The sequence below is a fragment of the Bos grunniens genome, chromosome 29, assembly GCF_055505025.1.
Source record: "Bos grunniens cultivar Pamir isolate PY7600 chromosome 29, Bosgru_T2T1.0, whole genome shotgun sequence".
Lineage (NCBI taxonomy): Eukaryota > Metazoa > Chordata > Mammalia > Artiodactyla > Bovidae > Bos > Bos grunniens.
The window spans coordinates 27790359-27815354 of NC_141193.1; the positions used below are offsets into that span (position 1 = coordinate 27790359).

Sequence of the window (24996 nt, forward strand, 5' to 3'; positions counted from 1 at the left end):
TCTAATTCTTTCAGCTTATGGAGCAAGCTATATTATAATTTAATGATTCTATTGATTCTAAAGGATGTTTGAGATACCTGCTTTCTTCCTGCCAATAACTTGCTTGGCTGACTTCCTTCAAATTTATGCTCATACCTTAAGTTCTCAAAGAGGTCTTTATTTTATTTTTTCTGTGTCAAAGATACTTGTTTTATTTTTTCAAAGAAGCCTGTCTTGACTACTTGTTTTTAATACTACAGCATGTTCCTCTGCCTCACTCCTGGTTCTCCCAATGCCCTTTGCCTGTTCTCAATTTTATTCTTTCCAAAATTATTGTACTTTCCAAAATCCTATATCATCTAATTATTTATTAGAATTATCATTTACTGGTTCTCTCCTGCTGGAAGCACGTAAATTTCACTAGGGGAAATCTGCTGATTTGTTTTGTTCCCTGATACATCCCAGAGATGTCTAGCACATTCACAAAATATTTGGTAAAGATTATAATACAAGATACTTAAACAACAAAGAGAGTCAGCTCTGATTCCTATAAAATGTTTCTAAGGCAGAACTTAGGATTTACATATTTTATGTAAATCTACATATGTAGATGATGTTTGAGAAGGAGGGGGTCTAATTATTAGAAAATAAATAATAAATAAATAATGAGTTTGAGAAGGAGGGGGTCTAATTATTAGAATAAATAAATAAATAGTGAGTTTGAGAAGGAGGGGGTCTAATTATTAGAAAATAAACATCCATTTTTCCAAATTCTGATCTGTTTAAGTTTTTGCTGTAGTTGAGAGAAGTTTCCTTCTATGTTAGCACCAGTGGAGAATCCTGTGCTTTGAGTGACCAGAAATATTTCCTTCTCCTTTTCCCTTCTCCCTTTGACCTTTCACTCAATGTACTACTTCTGCAGTTTTTCATGTTTAAGCATGTTGTGTCTTGTGCTATTAGCTATCTCTCAAAAGGAATAGAGTTAAGGGGTTAGGAATGTGGACTCTGAACTCAAACGGCTTGTCTCTTTACCTTTAACCCACCTTTGCTAGTTGAATGTGGTATTGTTGTTCAACCACTGAGCCGTATCCATTTCTTTGTAACCCTAAAGACAGCAGCACACCAGGCTCCCCTGTCCTTCACTATCTCCCAGAGTTTGCTCAAATTTATGTCCATTTAGTCAGTGATGCTATCTAACCATTTCATCCTCTGCTGCCCTCCTCTCCTTTTTGCCTTCAATCTTTCCCAGCATCAGGGTCTTTTCCAGTGAGTTGTCTCTTCACATCAGGTGGCCAAAGTCTTGGAGCTTCAGCTGCAGCATCCGTCCTTCCAATGAATATTCAGCGTTGATTTCCTTTAGAATTGACTAGTTTAATCTCCTTGCAGTCCAAGGAACTCTCTGGCTACTTTCTTTGCTATTCTGTACCCAATGTACCCATCAACAAAACTGAGATAACACTTGCATCTTTTTATAGGGCTGTTTTATGGATGAGTAAGATCTTTAGGGAAGGACTTGTAAGAGTATCTAGCATATAGTAAACTCAAGACTAAAAGGATACAATAGAAGTCAATTTAATTTGTCTTATTGTTCAGTCACTAAGTTGTGTCCAACTCTTTGTGACCCCATAGACTGCAACATGCCAGTTTTCCCCATCTTTCACCATCTCAAGTTTGCTCAAACTTATGTCCCTAGAGTAGGCAATACCATCCAACTACCTCATCCTCTGTTACTCCCTTCTCCCCCTGCCCTCAGTCTTTCCCAGCATCAGGGACTTTTCCATTGAGTCAGTTCTTTGCATCACATGGCCAAAGTATTGGAGCTTCAGCATCAGTCCTTCCAAAGTATTTTCAGGACTGATTTCCTTTAAGATTGACTGGTTTGATCTTGCAATCCAGGGGACTCTCAAGAATCTTCTCCAACACCACAGTTCAAAAGCATCAATTCTTCAGTGCTCAGCCTTCTTTGTTAAGTCCAACTCTCACATCCATACCTGACTACTGGAAAAGCCATAGCTTTGACTAGATGGACCTTTGCTGACAAAATAATGTCTCTACTTTTTAATATGTTGTCTAGGTTTGCCATAGCTTTCCTTCCAAGGAGCAAGTGTCTTTTAATTTTATGGCTACGGTCACCATCCACAGTGATTTTGGAACCCAAGAAAATAAAGTCTGTTATTGTTTTCATTGTTTCCCCATCTATTTACTATGAAGTGATGGGACTTGATGCCATGATCTTAGTTTTCAGAATGTTGAGTTTTAAGCCAGCATTTTCTCTCTCCCCTTTCACCTTCATCAAAAGGCTCTTTAGTTACTCTTTGTTTTCTGCCATAAGGATGGTATCATTTAAATATCTGAAGTTGTTGATATTTCTCCTGGTAGTCTTGATTCCAGCTTGTGATTCATCAAGCCTGTCATTTCACATGATGTACTCTGCATATAAGTTAAATAAGCAGGGTGACAATATACAGCCTTGACATTCTCCTTCCCAATTTTGAACCAGTCCGAAGTGGACTATAAATGTACTGGGTGTAAGGACTGTCTAGTCTTCATATTTTTCTGCTTGTCCACCAGTTTTCTGAATAATTCTTTGGCCTTTCAGCGTTCTGTTTGGCTGGTTTTAACTACTGTGAAGGCAAATGCTTTCATGATGTCTCTAAAAATAACTACAAAATTATAAAGCAAAATGAATTTCACACATTGATGATGTTAGCTCTTATTATAGTAGCTACTTTTTGAGAAACTCAGAATGAAAATACTTGTAATTATTGGTTCTTAGAGCTATTAGCTTCCTGATTCTTTGTCCTAAACCTTACATCATTCAGCTGAAATCCTAACAATGGTTGATACCCCTCACTAAAGGACATCAGGATAAACCTATACAGTTCAGTTTACTATTTGCTGCAACAAGGGACATTGCACGAGATTGGGAATCTCAACAAAAAAGTGTTAGAAGATGACTTTGTGTTATTTCATCTCGTGTTAAGTTTGGGGAGGTTTCAAGGGCTGTATGACTCTGTTATGGATTCCTTACTTTTTTGAGTTAGGGGTAAATGCATGATTGGGATAGCTTAGTAATTCTTTTGTATAGGAATTAGTATAAAAATTAAATAGCACTAAAGTCATAATTGCTAAACAAGCAGCAGCAGTCACTATTACCTGAAAGTGGAAACTGTTTAAATTTTTTGTCAGTTTGCACTGAACTCTTATCTTTATCTGTGCTCATACATGACTTAAAAAGTATATTACTTGGTCATACTCTTTCATAATCACTGAACAATTCTATGTGAAATAGTTTACATTCAGCAGTATATCATGATCTAAATATTAGAGCCAGGCTGGGTATCAGGTGAAACTTATCAGAGCTGCTGTTTTTTCCTACAACTTTCTATGACTTTTTAACTTTTCTACTTCATCACTCAAACTCTCAGGAATGATATGGGTCTTGTTCTGATACTCCAAACACCCAGTCACTGACACATCATATCACTTAGTTTATCTGCTCTCTAGACTTGCTCATGTTTTTGTGTGCCTCACCCACCAAATCCCCTTTTCCTTCTAGTAGTGGGTTAACTTCAGTTCAGTTCAGTCGCTCAGTTGTGTCTGACTCTTTGTGACCCCATGAATCGCAGCACGCCAGGCCTCCCTATCCATCACCATCTCCTGGAGTTCACTCAAACTCACGTCCATCGAGTCGATGATGCCATCCAGCCATCATCCTCTGTCGTCCCCTTCTCCTCTTGCCCCCAATCCCTCCCAGCATCAGAGTCTTTTCCAATGAGTCAACTCTTTGCATGAGGTGGCCAAAGTATTGGAGTTTCAGCTTTAGCATCATTCCTTCCAAAGAACACCCAGGGCTGATCTCCTTCAGAATGGACTGGTTGGATCTCCTTGCAGTCCAAGGGACTCTCAAGAGTCTTCTCTAACACCACAGTTCAAAAGCATCAATTCTCAGCTTCCTTCACAGTCCAACTCTCACATCCATACATGGCCACTGGAAAAACCATAGCCTTGACTAAACGGACCTTTGTTGGCAAAGTAATGTCTCTGCTTTTGAATATGCTATCTAGGTTGGTCATAACTTTCCTTCCAAGGAGTAAGCGTCTTTTAATTTTGTGGCTGCAGTCACCATCTGCAGTGATTTTGCAGCCCCCCAAAATAAAGTCTGACACTGTTTCCACTCTTTCCCCATCTATTTCCCATGAAGTGATGGGACCAGATGCCATGATCTTCATTTTCTGAATGTTAAAAGTTGTGTTATCTCTTTTGGTCATTTGAATCAGAATAGTGACTTTCCCGGAGAAGGCAATGGCACCCCACTCCAGTACTCTTGCCTGGAAAATCCCATGGATGGAGGAGCCTGGTAGGCTGCAGTCCATGGGGTTGCTAAGAGTCGGACACGACTGAGCGATTTCACTTTCACTTTTCACTTTCATGCATTGGAGAAGGAAATGGCAACCCACTCCAGTGTTCTTACCTGGAGAATCCCAGGGATGGGGGAGCCTGGTGGGCTGTCATCTCTGGGGTCACACAGAGTCGAACATGACTGAAGCGACTTAGCAGCAGCAGCAGTGACTTCCCCAGTGAAGAGGAAGCCTGGAGGCTCATCAGATGGCCATGATATCTATTCTCAGTTTCCCTCTCACTCCCACCAGATAGTACTGCGGAGACATTAGTAAGCCTCACAGGATCACCTGTCCAACACCTGAGTTGTTGAATACTCTTGTGTCAGTGTTGGGCATTTTAGACGTGCCTGTTTTCCACACCCGGACTAGATGTTGTTTTCCACAGACAGGAACCACATCTCTTTTTATCTCTCACAACATGTAGTACAATAATGAGCATGTGAAGGCAGTCAGGAAATGCTTCACAGAATGATTGGCTAGAATACCAGAAAACAGGAAACTCTATATAGTCACTATGAGAATAAGCCACCTTCCACATGGCACTTTTTTCTAGATAATGAGTATATCCTGGTTAAATGTGGAATGGTGAAAACAAAACAAAGTAATTATGATTCTGTTACATTTTTTGTAATTCCAAGATCTATTTTTACACTTGTCTTAAAATTCTACTCTCATTTTCCATTTCCTGTAGCCCTGTGTTTGTTATAAGCTTCTCTTTTCTCTACCACTTTGTCATAGATTATTGTAGAGAATCTATATATATTTGCTAACATTGTGTACTGTTTTGGGATTGCTGCTGCTGCTGTTGCTGCTGCTGCTGCTAAGTTGCGTCAGTCGTGTCTGACTCTGTGCGACTGCATAGACGGTAGCCCACCAGGCTCTCCTGCCCCTGGGATTCTCCAGGCAAGAACACTGGAGTGGGTTGCCATTTCCTTCTCCAATGCATGAAAGTGAGAAGTGAAAGTGAAGTCGCTCAGTCATGTCCGACTCTTAGTGACCCCATGGACTGCAGCCCAACCAGGCTCCTCCGTCCATGGGATTTTCCAGGCAAGAGTACTGGAGTGGGGTGCCATTGCCTTCTCCGGTTTTGGGATTAGGAAGCTCCAAAAGCCATTCCCAAAAGTTTGTTTTAACCACTTCTATGAACACTTCCCAATTTTATTCTCTTTTAATATGTTGCTTTGGCAGAATCTTCAATATCTCCCTTTTAAAGACTCAGGTAACCGTACTAAATAAACATTGAGAACTTTGTCCTTCTGGTCAGCAATCACAGCCTTAAGAATAGGCTATTTGAATTGATAATCTGGTATTTTGTATTTATTTACAAATAAAAGAATGAAAGGAAAATGATTAAGTGAAAGCCTTCTGAAAAGAGAAAAAACTTTATCCTACCTATTGTTTGTACATGAAAAGAACATCTCTTGCCCACTATTTTTATTTGAGCTCAAAATGTGTAACTTCTCATAGTTCACTGGATTTACTAAATGTTTGACATCAAAAATGGAGACTATTTCAGCAACATATAATTATTATTATTTGGTTAAATACATAATTTCTTTTCCTTTTTACTTGTCTCTCACCTAATTTAATGTGATGAGGAATGGAGTTTTTGTAATGCATCAGTGCATTCCTTTAAAACTGAGCAGCGCCAGCCCTTTCTGTGCTTTGATAAGGTTACATAAGGTGGTTATGAATTATTAATCCTCCTTTTTACCTTTTCTGCTCAATTTTATGACGGTAACATCAATGATAATGGCTGGATCCAAACAAAGTAAAATAAGCATTTCCTGTCTTACTATATTGTAGACTTAAAATGTTAATCCATCAGATAAAGCTTACGGTTGAGGTGGGACACAGATTGAACTAGAAGGCAATATGGTTCAAAATAGTGAAGGTGGGAGTTTGAGAGAATGGAGAGAATTCCCAGGTGGAAATCTAGGCTACAGACAAGTTTACTAAGAAACAACTAGACCTAAGAAGCAATGAAACACCATGACAGGGAAGAAGAAAGTCAGTGGATAGTCAGATGGGTAGGAAAACACTGACTCAGCTTGTAGTCTTCATTTCTTAAGACAGAATCCCAGCTCTGGATGTTGTTGACTAAAAAAATACAGTCGCAACCTGAAAGTAGAGTTATTTTGTTTGGTAGGAATGTTTAGAACTCTGACCCCAGTTGACAGCATCTGAGTAGCTCTGAGAAAACTGCTCCGAGGAGGCAGGACAGAAAGTCAAGCTATATACAAGTTTTCAACAAAGGGAGGAGGCAGTCTGAACATCAAAGATCAGGTTATCAAGTCAAGGAATTTAGCATTCTGTGTATGGAAGGACTCCAGCCTCTGGGCTCACTGCATTCATTCCTTTCACACGCCCTGCAGCTTTCTGGGGTCAATCCTGTTTCCTTGTTCTTCCTTCTTGCATTCCCCCAGCTCCTCAGCAGTCACCATCAAGGGTGGCAGCATCCGCTGGATTGCAGTTTTGAGAGCGCTCATTCACCTTTGGAGGCCCGAAATCACTGTGGCTTGTCATTTCTTGTTTACTGATGTGGCAGGAGATATTTTTATTTCACAATGTTATAAAGTATAAGGGAGTGAGGAGGCCACAAGAACAAGACAGATTTTAATCAACGTTACACCTGGAAGGTATAGAAAATGTAGGCCAAGCACTGAGTGAACTGGTTTTATACATCTAAAAGTATTTAATACACTCTGATGATGGAGAAGCAGACTGATCTCTGATTACTAGTAGGAGTAATATCTACAGATGGGGATCAGATGGCCAGCAGAGACACACAGCTAGTTTACAGGGCAAGGGATAAGGGATAAGCATAGTCAGTGAACTGATGACTCTGGAGCCAAGGATTTTGCTTTGGAGACCTTTTCTTGCTAATATAGTATCATCTTTGATTTAGCCAAGAAAATGATTATTCCAACTCTATACCATATTTTAACTTCTATGTTTTAGGTATTGCATGTGTCCCTCATATACTTTTCATCCATTCCATACTTCAAGGAAGGAAGCACTTTACTAGAACTCCCTTCTGTCCTCCTGGGATTTCCTGAAACCACTCATTCATGACCATTTCTATCAACAGACATTACCCATGTTGTCAGTCTCCAATTACCTTACATGGGCTAGCTACCTCACATTCTGGTGACTAATACAATATTTAGAGCACAAAGCTAGACATTCTTGGGGAAAAAAATGAGGTATATTATTTGCCTTTAAGTTGCTTTCTTTCTTACAAGGGGAAGCATGAGTAGAGAGCATGGAAAAAACATTGATCGTATCAGGTATAGAAATTTTTATTAATTCATAGATGAAGGGACTTGGAAACTGAAGAAATCTGTGTGTCAAGAAGGAGGCAGTGACACAGTCAAGAAGAATGGGGAGGAAGGAAGTCGCTGAGATTCCAAAGAAACAAAGCCATGAACATTCTTTGAGAGAGTAGTTTCAGCAGAGTGTCGGGGTCCCATGATTGCTAAGAAGAGTCTGCAACTCTCATTTATTGTTTGCAGACCAGAATTGTGTTAAAGGCTTTTACCTCTGAGAATCACATTACCTAAGCAAGTTGCTGAAGATGTGAAATGTTTATGGAAAGCAGGAATTAGAGTTGTTATCTATACTTAGTTCACAGCTCTACAGAGCCTGCTGTGTTTTTGCAAATGCCTTTATTGTTAAATCTCTTTTATCTTACCCCCCATGTGTTATAGACCAGAATCTTTTTCAACACCACCAATGAACTGGTTCTATTCTCCAGAACACTGCTATTTTCCCAAACCAAACTTGTTTCTTCTGTCTCAGTTGTCTCCCTGTTCACCCTTCAAAAATGTGCCCATCTTTCAAATCCCTCATATTTATTTCTTCAGACAAACTTGAACCACCGTATCTTCCCTCATCCTGGGCTGTGGGTGTGTTTACTACTCATGTATCATTTGACATACTTTGTTATGTTCTGAATTGTCCTTTGATGTGTTTTATCCTCCCTACTATATTAAATAGTTATCCGGAGATAGGGTAGTATCTTGTACGGCTTTGTGTTTTCACACTATGCTATGTTTATTTGATATGCACAATCATTAAAGGCTATCTGATGTTGTTTGCATTATATCTGAATGTAAATCATAACTCTCAAGCCATAGTTTTCTAGCTCTAAAATTGGGAATAAGGATACATGTTTCCCAGATCATCTGAAGATTGAAATTATGAACGTTAAGACTTTACCACCTTAGTTTCTTTATAAATGTTAGTTCTCTTTTCTTGTTGATCATTTGGTAAGATCTGGTATCAGTAGGCAGTACATCTTCAACAAGGTATTTCAGTAGCTTTGGCTGAGCAGATAGCCCTGTAGTAAATTAAAGTTGACCTGTTTCTTCATTGGCTATACTGTGAAAACTTGGGTAGCAAAAGTCCAGTTGCATGGAATATATTTCTAACCAGAAATGTTACCTTACTTTCCTTGTCCCCTAGATAGATTTTTTCTTTTTTTTTTTTTTGCTTTAATGTATACTGCCGCTGCTGCTGCTAAGTCACTTCAGTCGTGTCCGACTCTGTGCGACCCCATAGACGGCAGCCCACCAGGCTCCCCCGTCCCTGGGATTCTCCAGGCAAGAACACTGGAGTGGGTTGCCATTTCCTTCTTCAATGCAGGAAAGTGAAAAGTGAAAGTGAAGTCGCTCAGTTGTGTCTGACTCTTATGCAGCTCACCAGGCTCCTCCATCCATGGGATTTTCCAGGCAAGAGTACTGGAGTGGGGTGCCATTGTCTTCTCCTTTAATGTATGGGAATGATTTAATTAAAATAACTAGTAAAGCAAAAGGATAGCTACAGGCTGCTATAATGTAAATTCATCTTCAATTTCTTCATACTGATCCCATCATCAGAAAAGACATATTTTTGTTTCACTTACTACAATAGAAAAGACAGTGGACTGGTAGTTTAAATGATTTACAGCATTCACCTAGTCACCCTGTTCACTCTGTTAATGCCTATTCATTCTTCAAGTGTCAGTTTAGATAAATCTACTCTAAGAAGAAACCTTTCTCATTTGCTAGGGTTATGATTCAAAACTTTGCTTCTGGAATTCTTTGAATCAACTCTGTATTATCTCTGGCCAAATACTTGCTGATTTGTCTTATCCAACAATAGAGAATAAGCTTCATGATTGTAAGGTTCCTGTTCATCTCAATCATTGATGATTCTTTACTCTCTAGCACATCAACCCCTTCAGAGGAAGCAGGCAGTAAGTATTTATTGAAGGCAGTAAATAATGGGTCAACAGGAAGAAAGCTGGACTAAATTCATTTTAATTAAACGTGAAACATAACCATTCAGGGCAGCCCACTTGTATCAATTACTCCACTTAAATTTGGGAGGGCATTTAGATATAGTCCGTCCAACATCAAGTATATTGGATCATTTTGCATATATTAATTGAATGCTTGTTAGTGCATAGAACTCTGACACGTTCATTAGAGGCATCTCTTGTTCAGAGATACATACTGCAAGAACTAGATTCAAAGAAGTGGGTCTCTTAACAGAGCGTTGGAGGTGAGGCAGTGTCTCTTGCCAGTGACATGTTAGCTCCATACTGGAGAGTGTACATAAGCTGGAGGTGAGCCCAGCAGTGCAAACGCTGTGTACATGGCTGAGGCCACTAATACTTTAAGATCATGAAGTGGAAATTAGCTACAATTAGCTTTCCTATCCCCGTAAGTGAAATGTTTGTTGTTTTTGTCTGTTTTCATTCTACACTTCTTTTTTTGTGTACTTATTATGAGCTACTAGGATGTACATGCTTAATGAATAATTTTCAATATGATATTATTGAATGAGTGCAGTTGTTTAGATAGAGAGCTCGTAGTAAGAAGCAGGACATGATATTCATGAAATTTGAAAGCATCTTTTGTCTCTTTTTTTTATTTTCTTCAAAACAGAAATTGATTAATTTTTGTTTTTATTTCATTTAAAAGGAAAGCCATTTATTTTCTTTTCTGATTAAAAATGTGCTGCAGTTTCATTGTAGAACACTGAGATGATATGAAGTTTAAAAGGGAGAATAATGATCCCTTTTGTTCCTCCAGCCAGAGATAACTCAAGCTAACATTGTGTTTGTACAATTACTGACATTTTCTCTCTGAGCATACATGTACATACCACCACACAACAGCGCTCACTCAAGGCATATAAATTGGCATCACACTAGAAGATGAAAGTGAAATCATGCTGTTGAGACTTTTAAACTTTTTTCCTTAGCAGAATATATTTTTTAAACAAGAGACCTACATTGTCATCACCATAAGCAGTTTCTTACTTGAACAAAAAAGGTATAACTGCTGGTTTACTGGCTTAAGATCTGCTGTGATCATCTATGTGCTTCCTCTCTGCAAACTGGTTGATTTGATTCTCAGATAAAAGTCTTGGAAGTGAAACGGTTCTCTGGTGATGTATGCATTTAGAGATTTATCACCAAAAGTCAAATTTTTCTCTTTGCAATTTATACTTATTGATTTTCCCTCCAACTGAGTAATAGAATTCCCATTCTGACACCATATCATTTTGAATATGATTGTTATTTTGAGTGTTTGATAACATTACAATTGAAATTTAGATTAAAAACAGTTTGTCCAATGGAATGCTACTCAGCCATAAAAAGGAACAAAATTGAATCTGTGTTTGGTGAGGTGGGTAAACCTAGAATCTGTCATACAGTGTGAAGTAAGTCAGAGAGAGAAAAATAAATATCATATATTAACGATACATGGAATCTAGAGGAATGATGCTGAATCATCTATTTGCAGAGCAGAAATAGAGACACAGATGTAAAAAAATGGACTAGTGGGCACAGCACGGGAGGGAGAGAGTGGGATGAGTTGAGAGAGTAGCACTGACACATACACACTGTCATGTATCAAAAAGATAGCTAGTGGGAAGCTGCTGGATGACACAGGAGTGTGGCTTGGTGCTCTGTGATGACCCAGAGGGGTGGGGTAGGGGAATGGGTGGGAGAGAGGCGCAAGAGGGAAGGGATATATGTTTATAGTTGATTCATGTTGTCGTATAGCAGAAACTAACACAGCATTGTGAAGCAATTATCCCCCAATTAAAAAAAAATAATGCTACCAAAACAAATGATCAAGAAACCAGTTTTTCCTGATCATAAAAGAATATATCTTATTGATCTTAGAAAATTTAATGCTATTATTATTACATTTTTTTTTGCATTTTGTTCATGTTTTATTCTACCCAGAGAGCCTCTTTACTATTTTCAGTTTTTAACTTACTAATATTTCTTAAGATCATCTTAATAATTTCCTCATGTCATTATAATTTATTTATAATTATTATTTTTTGCATAATATTAAGTTCACCAAAATGCCTACATATACATGTGTATATATTTTATTTTTAACACTTTGTTGAGGTCTAATTGCCATAGAAAAAACAGCTACTTTTTAAAGTATACAATTTGATGTTTTTATATAGATGTTTTGGTGAAAATAACAATCATTATAAAGTGTCCTCATCTGTCTTTGTAATTTACTCTCCTACTCTTCTCTGCCTCCCCTCCAATGAAAAACCACTGAACGGTTTCTCTGAGTATATATTTGTTTGCATTTCTAGAGTTTTATATCACTGGAATCATACAATGGGTCCTCTTTTTCTTTTCCCAGTATTTTGTACTCCAGAATTATTATTTCAGGTGTCTAATGGTATCTTATATATATATATTTTTTTGTGGCTGTTATTTGCATTTTTCTGTCATTAGCAAAATAGTGTTTGACATCCTTCCATGTACTCATTTGACATCATATTCTCCTATGTGAGGTTTCTGTTCTACCTTTCTAAACATTGTTAAAATTTGGCTGTTTTCTCTTTATTGACTTTTGAGAGGTCTTGTGTATATATTTGGATAAAATTCCTTTATCTGACAGATGCTTTGCAATTATTTTCTCCCAGAGTGTGGACTGTATTTTTAATTTCTTAACAGTTTCTTTGAAGAGGAAGCATCTTTGATTTTGATGGAATCCCATTTGTTCCTTTATAGATTGTGCTTTGGATGTTAAATCTAAAAAATGTTTGGATAACCCATTGTCATGAAAATGTTCTCCATTTTTTTCCCCTAGAAATTTTAATATTTTAATTTTTATATTTAGGTCTGTTCTACTTTTTGAATTAATTTTTAAGTGAGGACATGCATGAATCAAAATTTTATTTTTCTCTTAATTATGTATATTCATTGTTCTACCATCATTTGTTGAAATGTCTTACCTTTCTCTCTGAATCGCTTTTGCACCCTTGTCACAAATTAGTTGTCATGTAAAAGTGTCATGTGAGTGGGTCTATTTCTGCACTCTCTTGTTTTCCATTGATTTATTTGTCTATCTTTAAACCAATACTGCATGAATTTATCATTGCAACTTGACAATAAGCCTTGGAACAAGGTACAGTTAACCCTCTACCTTTTTTCTTTTTCAAAATGATTTCATCATTTTTAAGAGCTATCAAAATACATCTCCAATTTGCTTTGCTGGTGATCTATCAACGCTGATGAAAATGGATAATTATGATACCTCTGTGACGTACTTCTGGAAGGTCAGAAAAAGTAGAAATTTATTGTCATTTATTATTGTTCATTTAATTTAAAAAATAAAATAAATATTCACCCAAAAATATAAAGACTCCTTTGATCTGATGCTATGCTATGCTAAGTCACTTCAGTCGTGTCCAATTCTGTGCGACCCCAGAGACGGCAGCCCACCAGGCTCCCCCGTCCCTGGGATTCTCCAGGCAAGAACACTGGAGTGGGTTGCCATTTCTTTCTCCAATGCATGAAAGTGAAAAGTGAAAGTGAAGTCGCTCAGTCGTGTCCGACTCCTAGCCACCCCATGGACTCCAGCCCACCAGGCTCTTCTGTCCATGGAATTTTCCAGGCAAGAGTACTGAAGTGGGGTTCAGTACTTATTGCCTTCTCCGTTGATCTGATAGAATAGCTAAAAAAAAAAGTGAACCATCTGTGTCTTTCTCTTTTCCATATTAATTTCACTGTAGTCAACCTAAGGGATAAATCTAAGTGATTGCAATGAATGTTCTACAGAGCTTTAAAGAAGAAGAAAACAAACACAAGAGTTAATTTAGAAGAAAAGTCTTCCAGGCTCTGTCTGCTATAGTGTATTTTTTAAAATGTATCACTGTTTGAACATTGATATTTACAACTATGTACAAAAATATGATTTGTCCTGTTAAGGGATAAGCTGATATAATTGGCCTGTCATATGATGATACTAATTGCAATCTGGATGAAAATTAGAAATGATGCAGTTGTGTGTTGGAAACCTTAACAACTTTGAAATTACAACTGAAGAACAGAAAGTGTTACAAAGTCACTGAAGGCACAAAAATTCCATCCTGAAACACCATTATGTTCAAGTCTCCATGACGAGTCAGAAGGAAGGCTATATTTTGACTGACTTATCTGGAAGAAAGCAAAATGTGTCATAAAGGAAGGGTGGGACCGCACACAATGGGAATCAATTCCAAATCTGTTACTGCTTATGAGATATTTGAAGACTCCCTTTCTTGGTTTCCCTGGTGGCTCTGATGGTAAAGCGTCTGCCTTCAGTGCCGGAGACCTGGATTTGATCCCTGGGTTGGGAAGATCCCCTGGAGAAGGAAATGGCAACCCACTCCAGTACTCTTGCCTGGAAAATCCCATGGATGGGAGCCTGGTGGGCTGCAGTCCATGGGGTCACTAAGAGTCAGACATGACTGAGCAACTTCACTTTCACTTTCTTTAACTTTTCTTGGTTTCATGTTAGAATGATAGTCCCTGATTTTTAATTTAGAATAGACTGCTTACTTGAATGCATCAGATCAGATCAGACAAGTCACTCAGTCGTGTCTGATTCTTTGCGACCCCATGAATCGCAGCACGCCAGGCCTCCCTGTCCATCACCAACTCCCGGAGTTCACTCAGACTCACGTCCATGGAGTCAGTGATGCCATCCAGCCATCATCCTCTGTCGTCCCCTTTTCCTCCTGCCTCCAATCCCTCCCAGCATCAGAGTCTTTTCCAATGAGTCAACTCTTCACATGAGTGGCCAAAGTACTGGAGTTTCAGCTTTAGCATCATACCTTCCAAAGAAATCCCAGGGCTGATCTCCTTCAGAATGGACTGGTTGGATCTCCTTGCAGTCCAAGGGACTCTCAAGAGTCTTCTCCAACATCACAGTTCAAAAGCATCAATTCTTCAGCACTCAGCCTTCTTCACAGTCCAACTCTCACATCCATACATGACCACTGGAAAAACCATAGCCTTGACTAGACGAACCTTTGTTGGCAAAGTAATGTCTCTGCTTTTGAATATGATATCTAGGTTGGTCATAACTTTCCTTCCAAGGAGTAAGCGTCTTTTAATTTCATGGCTGCAGTCACCATCTGTAGTGATTTTGGAGCCCAGAAAAATAAAGTCTGACACTGATTCCACTGTTTCCCCATCTATTTCCCATGAAGTGGTGGGACATTTTATTAAATAAAAACTTATATTTTTAGAAGCAAATGTTGGGGAATTAACAGAAGAGAGGTTTTGTGCCATGCGCTGTGCAGAACATTTCATTAGTATGTTTTGATTTAGTTCTTTGAACAACATAACAAGGTTAATAAATCATTTTACTGATTATGAAATAATGATTGATATTGGTTTGGGAACTTTGGAAAACTCCTAAGTGTTAGAACTGGGATCTAGCCTCAGTATTTTATGACTGCAAAGCCTAAGTTTTTCCTGAAGAGAGGCATCTAAATATATTGATTATCGTAAAAGAACTGTGAGCCAGATTATAAACAGGTTATTCTTCAGAGGCTGCATTTAGACTCTCGACTTGGTAATTCCATTTATGTTCAGTCCCCAGAAAGAAATGTAATAATAAAAGATTCTGGGAAAATAGGATCAGGAATTCACATTAAATTATATTTGGTGGACTAAGAGAGAATGACATGTATTTTAATTCAGCCTGACAGGTGCTAAAATGTTTGGAGGCGACAAAGACTTTAGAGAGACTGCTTTTTCTCCCCTAAAAGAAATAAAATCCTTTTAAGAAGTTCCTTAATTAATGCCTTGTGGTGTGTGTGTGTGCGTGTGTACACATGTGTGTCTGTGTTTGTGTGAGCAGCATTGTCTAAAATCATATTCAATTTCCATCAGAATATGTTATGGACCTGGAGTATTTGGGGAAAACTTTCACAGTAACACTTGAAATTACTTTGACATGGAAATGTGAATTGTTTCCAGGAAGGAAAAATGGGAGAGGGAAAGAAGGAAACATTTATTAATGTTTTATGCTAGAAATTTTCACATGTAAAACCTTATTTGCTCTTTATAACAAGTCTGAGGAAAGATGAAAAGATCAGAGCACAGGATATTCATTGTCATTCATTACCTGGTGTCTAATATCTTAAAAACAGTTCATGTATTTTGCCTGGGTGTTTCGGTTGTATCAGGTGGATGAAATTAGCCCCTATTCTCTCTTTTGGCCAAAAGTGGAAATCATCTGTTTTTTTTGGTTGTTGTTTCTTTTTTCCTTGAATGACTTTGGTAGTTGGTTGATCTAAGTTGTTTAATTTATAGTTGTTTATCATATATTCTGACTGTCAATTTGATATCTCTAAAATCCATAGTTGTAATTTGTGTGGTCTTTCTTTCTATTCATTGCTCTGCCCAGAGGTTTATTCATACTATTGTCCTTTTCAAAGAATCAGGCTTTGAATTTGTTGCTTTTCCTCTATTGCTTATCCATTTCCTGTATTAATGATTGTTGCTCTTATCTTTAGTATTTCCTTCTTTTTGTTTACTCTGAGTATGATGTGTTTTTTTAAAAGCTTCTTAGGGTAGAAGTTTGGGTCACTGGTTTGAAATCTTATATATATATATTTATATATATATTTATATATATATATTTGATGCTCTAAATTTCCCTTTAATTCCTGCTTTAACAGCATCCCACACATTTTCATATTTTCTGTTTTCATTTTCACTTAATTCAAAATACAGTATATATTTTTTACAGTATATATTTTACTTGTGCCTTTCCTTCATGGAAGTGTGTGTGCTTAATTTCTGAGAATTTGAGAAATATTTCAAATATATTTCTGTTATTTACTTCTGTATTAATTCTAATTTTAGAATGTAACATTCTATATATGATTTGTCTTTTTAATTACTTAAGAATTGTTTAAGAATCCAGCATATAGTCAAACATTAAATGTTCCATGTGCTCCTCAAGAGAATTTTGTGTGGAAGATTTTGTAAATGACAATTAGAGCAGGTTGATTGTTCAAATTTGACCAATATCTAATTTTATGGCTTCCAAAGTCTACTTTCTCTGATATTACTGTAGTTACTCGAGTTTTCTCTTGATTATTACAGGCATGGTAAGTTTGTCCATGTCTTTGTTGTTATATTTCAACTATACACTTTGATAGCATATGTTTGGGAATTGCTTTTTTATCAAGTCTCACAATTTCTGCCTTTTAATTGAAATGGTTAGGCCATTTGTACTCAATCTAACTATTTTATGGCTGGGTTTTAACCTACTGTATTGCTCTTCATATTTTATTTATATCTTCTATTCTTTATCCCCTTCTTTTCCCACCTTCTTTAAGATTCTTTTTATGATTCCATCTTATCTTCACTATTAACTTATTAGCCATAACTCTTTGTTTTATTTTTCAGATGTTGCTTCAGGGTTTACAATATACATCTTTAACTTATCAGAGTCTATGTTTAGTCACTCTGCTGCTGCTGCTAAGTCCCTTCAGTCGCGTCTGACTCTGTGTGACCCCGTAGACGGCAGCCCACCAGGCTCTGCCATCCCTTGGATTCTCCAGGCAAGAACACTGGAGTGGGTTGCCATTTCCTTCTCCAATGCATGAAAGTAAAAAGTGAAAGTGAAGTCGCTCAGTCGTGTCCGACCCTCAGTGACCCCATGGACTGCAGCCTTCCAGGATCCTCCATCCATGGGATTTTCCAGGCAAGAGTACTGGAGTGGGGTGCCATTGCCTTCTCCGATGTTTAGTTACCCAGTTGTGTCCAACTCTTTGCAACCCTATGAACTATACAATGGGATCCTCCAGGCAGGAATACTGGAGTGGATAGCCATTCCTATCTCCAGTATCATAGTCTACCTTCAAATAATATTGAATTGCCCCACATGTAGTGCAAGCACTTTATCACAGGTTTTTGTTTTTTTGTTTGTTTTTTTTTTTGGTTTTTACAACAGCAAATTTCTATTTTTCCCCTTTCTAGCCTCTGTGCTACTTTTGTCATATATTTGATTTCTCCATATATTATAAACTCCAAAATATATAAATATTAGGCCTTTAAGGCCAACTTCTCTTTTTGGAGGTAGAAATGAGAAAAGATGTTTTTTATATTTACTTATTTGTTTAGCTCTTCCACAGCTCCTTAATCTTTATTTTTTCATTCAAATTCCTTCAGTGTGAAGAATTTCCTTAAGCATTCAGTGTTCTGTAAGTTGGCTGGTGATTGATTCAGCTTTTGTTTGCATGAAAGTGCCTTTTTACACCTTGTTTATTGAAAGATATCTTCACTGAATGCAGAATTAGACGTTGACAGTTTTTCCTTTCAATACTTTAAGCAACTGTCTTTCTGATTTGAATGTTGCTTGAAGAGAAATAGGTGATCATTCTTATCATTACTACCTTTTATTTTTATTCTGATGGCTTTTAAACATGTGTTCATACCTAATTTTTATCCATTTGATTAATATTTGCCTTGGTGGTGTTTTCTTTATGCTATTTTTTAAATTTCTTAAATATGTACTATTATGATTTTATCAATTTTGAAAAATTTTTGGCCATAATGTAGCCATTGTTCCTTCAAATAAGTTCTTTTTGAACCCTTTTAATCTCTTTTTGTCCTAGGACTCCAGTTATTTGTGTGTTAGACTGCTTGATGTCCTATAGGTCACTCAGACTCTGTTCACTTTTTCTCTCTTTGCTTCATTGTGGATAGATTCTATTGTGGAGTCTTCAGTTCAATTGATTTATCATCTGCAATGTCTAGTCTATTGCTTCTGTTGCTCTCTCTCTGTACTGTTGCCTGAATACTGGCAGTATACCAGGGGAAATTACATGACTGAATTCCTTTTTGCTCATCTCTTAGGGATCAGTGCCCTTCACTGCCTGTTCACCATAGTCTGAAAGAGTAATCTTATGATTTTTCATTTTCAGTTTTCCAGTTGATTTATGCAGGAGTGAATTCTTTGGCAGGGATAGAGTGAAAGTATTCTCTTAGTTGATTTTTACTTTATTTTTTTTCATATTGATCTTGCATTGTTAGTTTGGACATTCAAATTTATAAACAAATAATTATTGGGAATGTATTAGACTAAGGTTTATAGAAACAAAAAGATGAATAACAATCTGAATCTGTCTTCAAGAAGCAAGATAACTAGGTAAACCAAAGAATGCTCTCAAATAACACAGGATTTGTGAAAGAAATATTTAAAAGGTGCTATCAAGGCAAGGACACAGGACTTCCCTGGTGGCTCAGATGGTAAAGAGTCTGTCTACAATGCGGGAGACCCAGGTTCAATCCCTGGGTTGGGAAGATCCCCTAGAGAAGGAAATGGCAATCCACTCCAGTACTATTGCCTGGAAAATCCCATGGACAGAGGAGCCTGGTAGGCTACAGTCCATGGGGTTCCAAAGAGTCGGACACGACTGAGTGACTTCACTTTCACCGTCAAGGACACAAAAGAAGCATAAGGAAATTTCATCAGAAATATATGGGTGGTACAGAGGAAGAAATGCACACATTTTTCACGAAATTGTGAGACCAGAAATATAATTACTTTTAACCTGATATATTGACTTTAGAAGGCCAGGATAAATTCTGTAAACTCTTGATAAATTCCCCAAACTAGGATTACAAAGACAGATAGAAATAGTATATCCCTTAAGGAGCAGACAATTTAGCAAAAAATTTACAAATAAATAAATGGAGGAAACTACTTTAGAACTATATATAGGAAGAGATAGGCAAGTATTGAATTTCAACCACAGGGAAAGAAAAGGTCGTTCTAACTGAGCAAGCAGGAAGTCTAGATTAAGGAAACTTCCAGGGTGCTGATTCCAAAAATTTAATAATTCTTTGTTGGGTAAGGTAGTGTGATGTGTTACTTCACTTAGGTGAAACATTATGGGGGGAAACATCTTAAGAAGCACGAATCAGATTGTTGTGCTCTACCATCTGCAATGTATGGATGTGAGAGTTGGACTGTGAAGAAGGCTGAGCGCCGAAGAATTGATGCTTTTGAACTGTGGTGTTGGAGAAGACTCTTGAGAGTCCCTTGGACTGCAAGGAGATCCAACCAGTCCATTCTGAAGGAGATCAGCCCTGGGTGTTCTTTGGAAGGAATGATGCTAAAGCTGAAACTCCAGTACTTTGGCCACCTCATGCAAAGAGTTGACTCATTGGAAAAGACTCTGATGCTGGGAGGGATTGGGGGCAAGAGGAGAAGGGGACGACAGAGGATGAGATGGCTGGATGGCATCACTGACTCGATGCACGTGAGTCTCAGTAAACTCCGGGAGTTGGTAATGGACAGGGAGGCCTGGCGTACTGCGATTCATGGGGTTGCAAAGAGTTGGACACGACTGAGCAACTGATCTGATCTGATCTGATCATCTGCAAGAAACGAAATGTGAGAACCCAGAGTGAATAGAACTGAGTGTAATTAGACAAAAAATACTGAAGGGTAGGCAAGAGTTAGTTTTATAGGCTTGAACATTATTTTGTAAGATTGTATTGACTATTAAGTAAACAGTGAACAGTGAGGTTAATCTATTACTTCCAGATTTCTATTTTAAACATAGGCATGGCTAATGGTGCACTTCCCCAAAACAGTCAATGCAAGAGTGGGAGGCTTGGGCAGGGATGGAATGAATTTAATTTTAGACTTTTAGGTTTTATGTTCCCAAAGATACTTATTTAAAGAAATCAAATAGATATTTTAATATAACACTCTTGCTCTGGTTTATAGAATTTGTTGAACTAAAGGTAAAGCTTGGGAGTTTATCAGCTATAGGTTGTTGTCCAAACAAAGCAGCCCTTGGAAATAATGGTTAAGAAGAAAGGAGGAAAAAAGAAAATTATGTCTCAGAAGCAAGGGAATTTAGAATTCCTAGAAAAAATTTAATGTTGGGGGCTTAAATTTAATATATGATAAATGACAAGAACACTCTGCAAGACTGAATTAGGACATCATTGGTAACATTTGCTAAGTGGAGAAGCGAAGGCCCAATTAAGAGGACAGAAAGATTAGGTGATAGAGACCAAGGCTGAAGACTAATTACTCCCTAGGAATCCTAGCTGCAAAGGGAAGAAGATGATTATCCAAAGAGAGGCGCTGGGTAGAAAATTATTATTTTTAGGACATAAAACACTTAAATATATTTTTAACCTTTGTTGTAAGAACTAGTAGAAAAGGGGAGGCTGAACATTTAGCAGGAAATAATCTTAACAATAACATGGGTATGGTGAGACCATCTCCTTCATAGGTATAAATTGGTATAATTTATACCAATGGGATATAAATTGATGGGGATATACATTGGTATAATCTTTTTGAAAAGCAATTCAATAATGTGTATAAAGAGCCTTAAAATACAGTTTTTGACCCCATAAGTCTGTTTATAGAATTCTGCCCTGTGAACAGAATCAGAGATGCAGATAAAGATTTGTGCACAAGGATAATAATCACAGCATCACTTATAATAAAGAAAAAATGAAAACAATGCTATTCTCAACAAAGAAGGCATAGGTATATAAACTACAGCGTATTCATAGAGTATTATACAACCATTGAAAATTTTATTTTCAAAGCCTTTAAAATTGTTAAGGGAAATGTCCATGCAGTATACTGTCTAGTGAAAAATGAGAAATTAAAAAACTGAATATAGAATGTAATATAATGTGGAAAATAGAAACATTATAAAAGGAAAATTGTATCAATGAATAGAAAAAACTAGAAAGCTGAGCAATGCTCAGCATAAATTCAAGGAGACTAGGTCCCAACAGAGACCTAAGGGTTAGTTTAAGTAGAGAGATGCCTCTATCTTGGAGATGCCTCTAACTTGGAGAAACAGAAGGATATTTGTAGATGTGGAGAAGGGAATTAAAGTATTTTTGTATTGTTTAAATAAATAAGAGCAAGTTCTTCATCATCATAACTCCACAATATCAATAACATATATTGAGGGCAAATTTTGTGTCAACTTTTGTGTTATATGTTTTTAATATCACAGTGAAAGTGAAAGTCACTCAGTCGTGTCTGACTCTTTGAGACCCCATGGGCTATACAGTCTATGGAATTCTCCAGGCCAGAATACTGAAGTGGGTAGCCTTTCCCTTCTCCAGGGGATCTTCCCAACCCAGGGACCGAACCCAGGTCTCCCGCATTGCAGGTGGATTCTTTACCAGCTGAGCCACAAGGGAAGCCCAAGAATACTGGAGTGGGTAGCCTATCCCTTCTCCAGCAGATCTTTCTGACCCAGGAATTGAACCGGAGTTTCCGGCATTGCCGGTGGATTCTTTACCAACTGAGCTATGAGAAAAGCCCCTGAGCTATGAGGGAAGCCAAAGATAAGTAGAACAAAGCATGGAAAAGGTTAGAAGTTATGTGCACTAGGAAATGGTGGAGCCAAGCTCCATACCCAGTTCTATTTGTCTCCACAGTCCAGTTCAGAGCCTTCTGCTGAGAGGAGAGTGGGACAACCTTGATACAGAGAGACTTAAGTAATAGTCACTGTGGGTAAATTGAAGGGAGCTGACCAGAGACAAGAAAAAAATGGCTGGACGGTACCAAAGTTCTTAAGATCTCTGATTTGGAGAGCCACAAAGTTTACAAAATCATATGTTGTTTTCTTCAAAGGCAGTTGCATGTGTTGGTGTGGGAGATTAAGGGAAAGTTGAACTAATTGCAGGTTATAGTCTACTAGGGAGATTCAATGAAAGAAGAGGATTTGAGGATGTTGACAATAGGTTAGGGTGAATGTGGGATCTAAGCTTAATAATGAATACAAGATTTTTAGAAGAAGGTGAACAAAGAGGTTACAAGAGAAGGGTGGTAGGAGGGAATGCAGTATTTGAAGGGGGCCAGGGAGACCGAGAAAAGGGCAGAATTGGAAGGTTGATGCAATTTTTTGGCATCAAAAAGGCTGAGGACTTCGAAGTTTTATGGTTAAGTGGTTAGAAGAGTTGCCCAAAATTATGTGAAAAAAGTGAATCCTTACATCATCTCTGTGATGGTAGAAATCAGCAGTGGAGAAAGAGAGGGAGGCATGTTCTGAAGTGCTTAGCAGACGAAATGGAATGACCAGAAGATGCTAGAAATGTGGGATAGAGCAGAGGTGGGAAAGTGGAATGACATGAGGCTCAGAGGATGAAAGGAATGTGCTGAGGGTCAGTGAAATAAAGACGCAGAGTCAACAGAGAATGCTATGAGAGTGACCCTGGCCTTTACAGCATTGGGGTACAGGGAGAGGGGTTTTCTTGGAGAGAAAGCTATAGTCATACTTAGGACATTGGCTGATGCACAAGGAATGCTGAATGTCAACTCATTCTCACTTTGTTGACAGAAGACTGAATGTAAAATGTATGGGTTTATATCAGGAGGTGGAGGGATTCTGGGAAGGGCTGAGGATGTCATGAAATGGGGGCTAATTACCGTAGAAAAGGGCTTTCCAGGACCACATTGGAAAGCATTTGTAAAGAAGACCACAAGTGAATGAAGGGACATGATGGGAGAAGTACAAGCTAATGTGTGCACACGAGTCATATAGGGGTTTGTTCATTGGAGAGGCTGGTGTTCTAGCTCAGGCTGAGGCCGGCAGGCATGGAGTGGCTGCCATTGACTGTGCTGAGGTTTCTAAGACTGGGACGATGGAAGCCTGGGTAGACTGAGGAGCTAACAGTGATAAAAACCAGTAGTCTTTGCTCCATACTCAAATAGCAAGATGTGGCCAAGCTTTCATATTTTTTAAAGATAATTCTGTTTGGCTGTTGGAAATGATTTGCTTCTCTTTAAACTGCTCCATTCCTAGAGGAATCATTCATTGGTTTGAGGTAGCTATGGAATATTTTATTTATTTATTTTTTTCCTCAAAGAATTAGGTATTATGGAGCAGCTTGGATGAAACTACCCTTAATAGAGCTCTTTTTACATGGCTGGGGATAAACTTGGCTATTTTCTCCAGGGCGTGATATAGAGGTAGACCTTGGTTGCTAAAAGCCTACCGCCTCAAGTTCTGCTACTAACCCGAGTTCTGTTTTTCTGCTCACACCATTTGGTGAGAGCCTCTCTTCTATAGCTTACGTGTCTGCAGGATGCATATAAAAAGATGATATATGTGTTAGTCTTGAGGCAAATGGATGAACTAGATGAATCATTTGGGGAGGGTAACACCCACAGCCCCCTCACATTGTCACTGAGGTAATATAATTTTCTAAAGGAAGAATTATCGACATCTAGTGAGATGTGAAATCAATATGTGTATTATTTACTGAACACATGCTGGGCATTTTTTACCAGACTCATTGGTAAACATGCTCAGACATAAATTTTCCAAATTCTTGGATGGATTTGTGCTTTAATTAACATTCTTAGCTGGAAACTAGAGGCAGATGGGAAGCGTTAATAATTCCATAATTGATAACAATCACTTCTGAAACATAGAAACAGCTCACAGCTCACTAATTATTTCGGAGAACAAAATACTTCAAATTGTTGGGAGAAGTGCTCAGTGGCGTGGGAAGTGGAATAGCCCGGTGAATGAAGACTAGATCAGAAGCAGAAGGTCTGGGTTTGAATTCAGTGCCGCGTCCCATCTATCTTTTCTAAGCTGTATTTTCCTCATCTGTCAAGTCAGAATAATTCTTGTCTTCACATGTAGATATGAAAAGTAAGAAAATGTGTTTGAATAAGCAACGTGCAATGCCTGGTACCAAGCAATTCCTCAATAATTTGCTAGAGGTTAAGATATGAAATATGAAACCCCTCTAGAAGTTATCAGTATCCAATATCCAATTAATACTCAGCCCTTGTGACAATTCAGTTTTAACTGTTAAATTTCTGTTTTAAGCATCAGGAACAGCACACTTTTTGATAAAGTTTCTGGATTTAGCAAATCAATGTAACTTTACTTTAGAATTTTTACTTAGAATGCCAGATCTTTCCCTGACATAAAACCTATTAAATACTCCAGGAATCAAAGTTCTTCAGAACACCATAGGAAACACTAATACAAGCTTTCAATCCCCCACCCATTGTTGGTAGGCTGGACTTAGCTGCAGCAGCAGGTTAACAGTTATTAAATAATCACTATGAGCCAGGATCTATCTTGTGAACTTTTAAATATAAAATCTCTCTTAATTCTTACAACATATTCAAGGGTCAGTGCCATTACCAGCACCAATTTGAAGTAGAGGAGACAGAGGCACATGGATTTTAAGCATCTTACCTGAAGAAACAAAACAAAGCAGCAGTGGAAGGTGATTTGAAGATAGACGACTTGTGTTCACAATTCTATTCCAGGATTT

The 24996-nt window shown here is 37.9% G+C and overlaps 1 protein-coding gene across 14 annotated transcripts in view; it reads left to right on the top strand.

Moving 5' to 3' along the window:
* NELL1 (neural EGFL like 1) overlaps nt 1-24996 on the top strand; it is a 1048536-nt gene that overhangs the window by 865465 nt on the left and 158075 nt on the right. The window contains exon 16 of one of the 14 annotated variants that reach the window (XM_086385562.1): nt 17107-17326. The exons of the other annotated variants lie outside the window; for them this stretch is intronic. Within the exon in view, the coding sequence (XP_086241688.1) occupies nt 17107-17306 (200 nt within the window). The 3' untranslated portion in view covers nt 17307-17326. Of the gene's footprint in view, nt 1-17106; nt 17327-24996 lie in introns of those variants that run through there. 14 annotated transcript variants of the gene reach the window in all.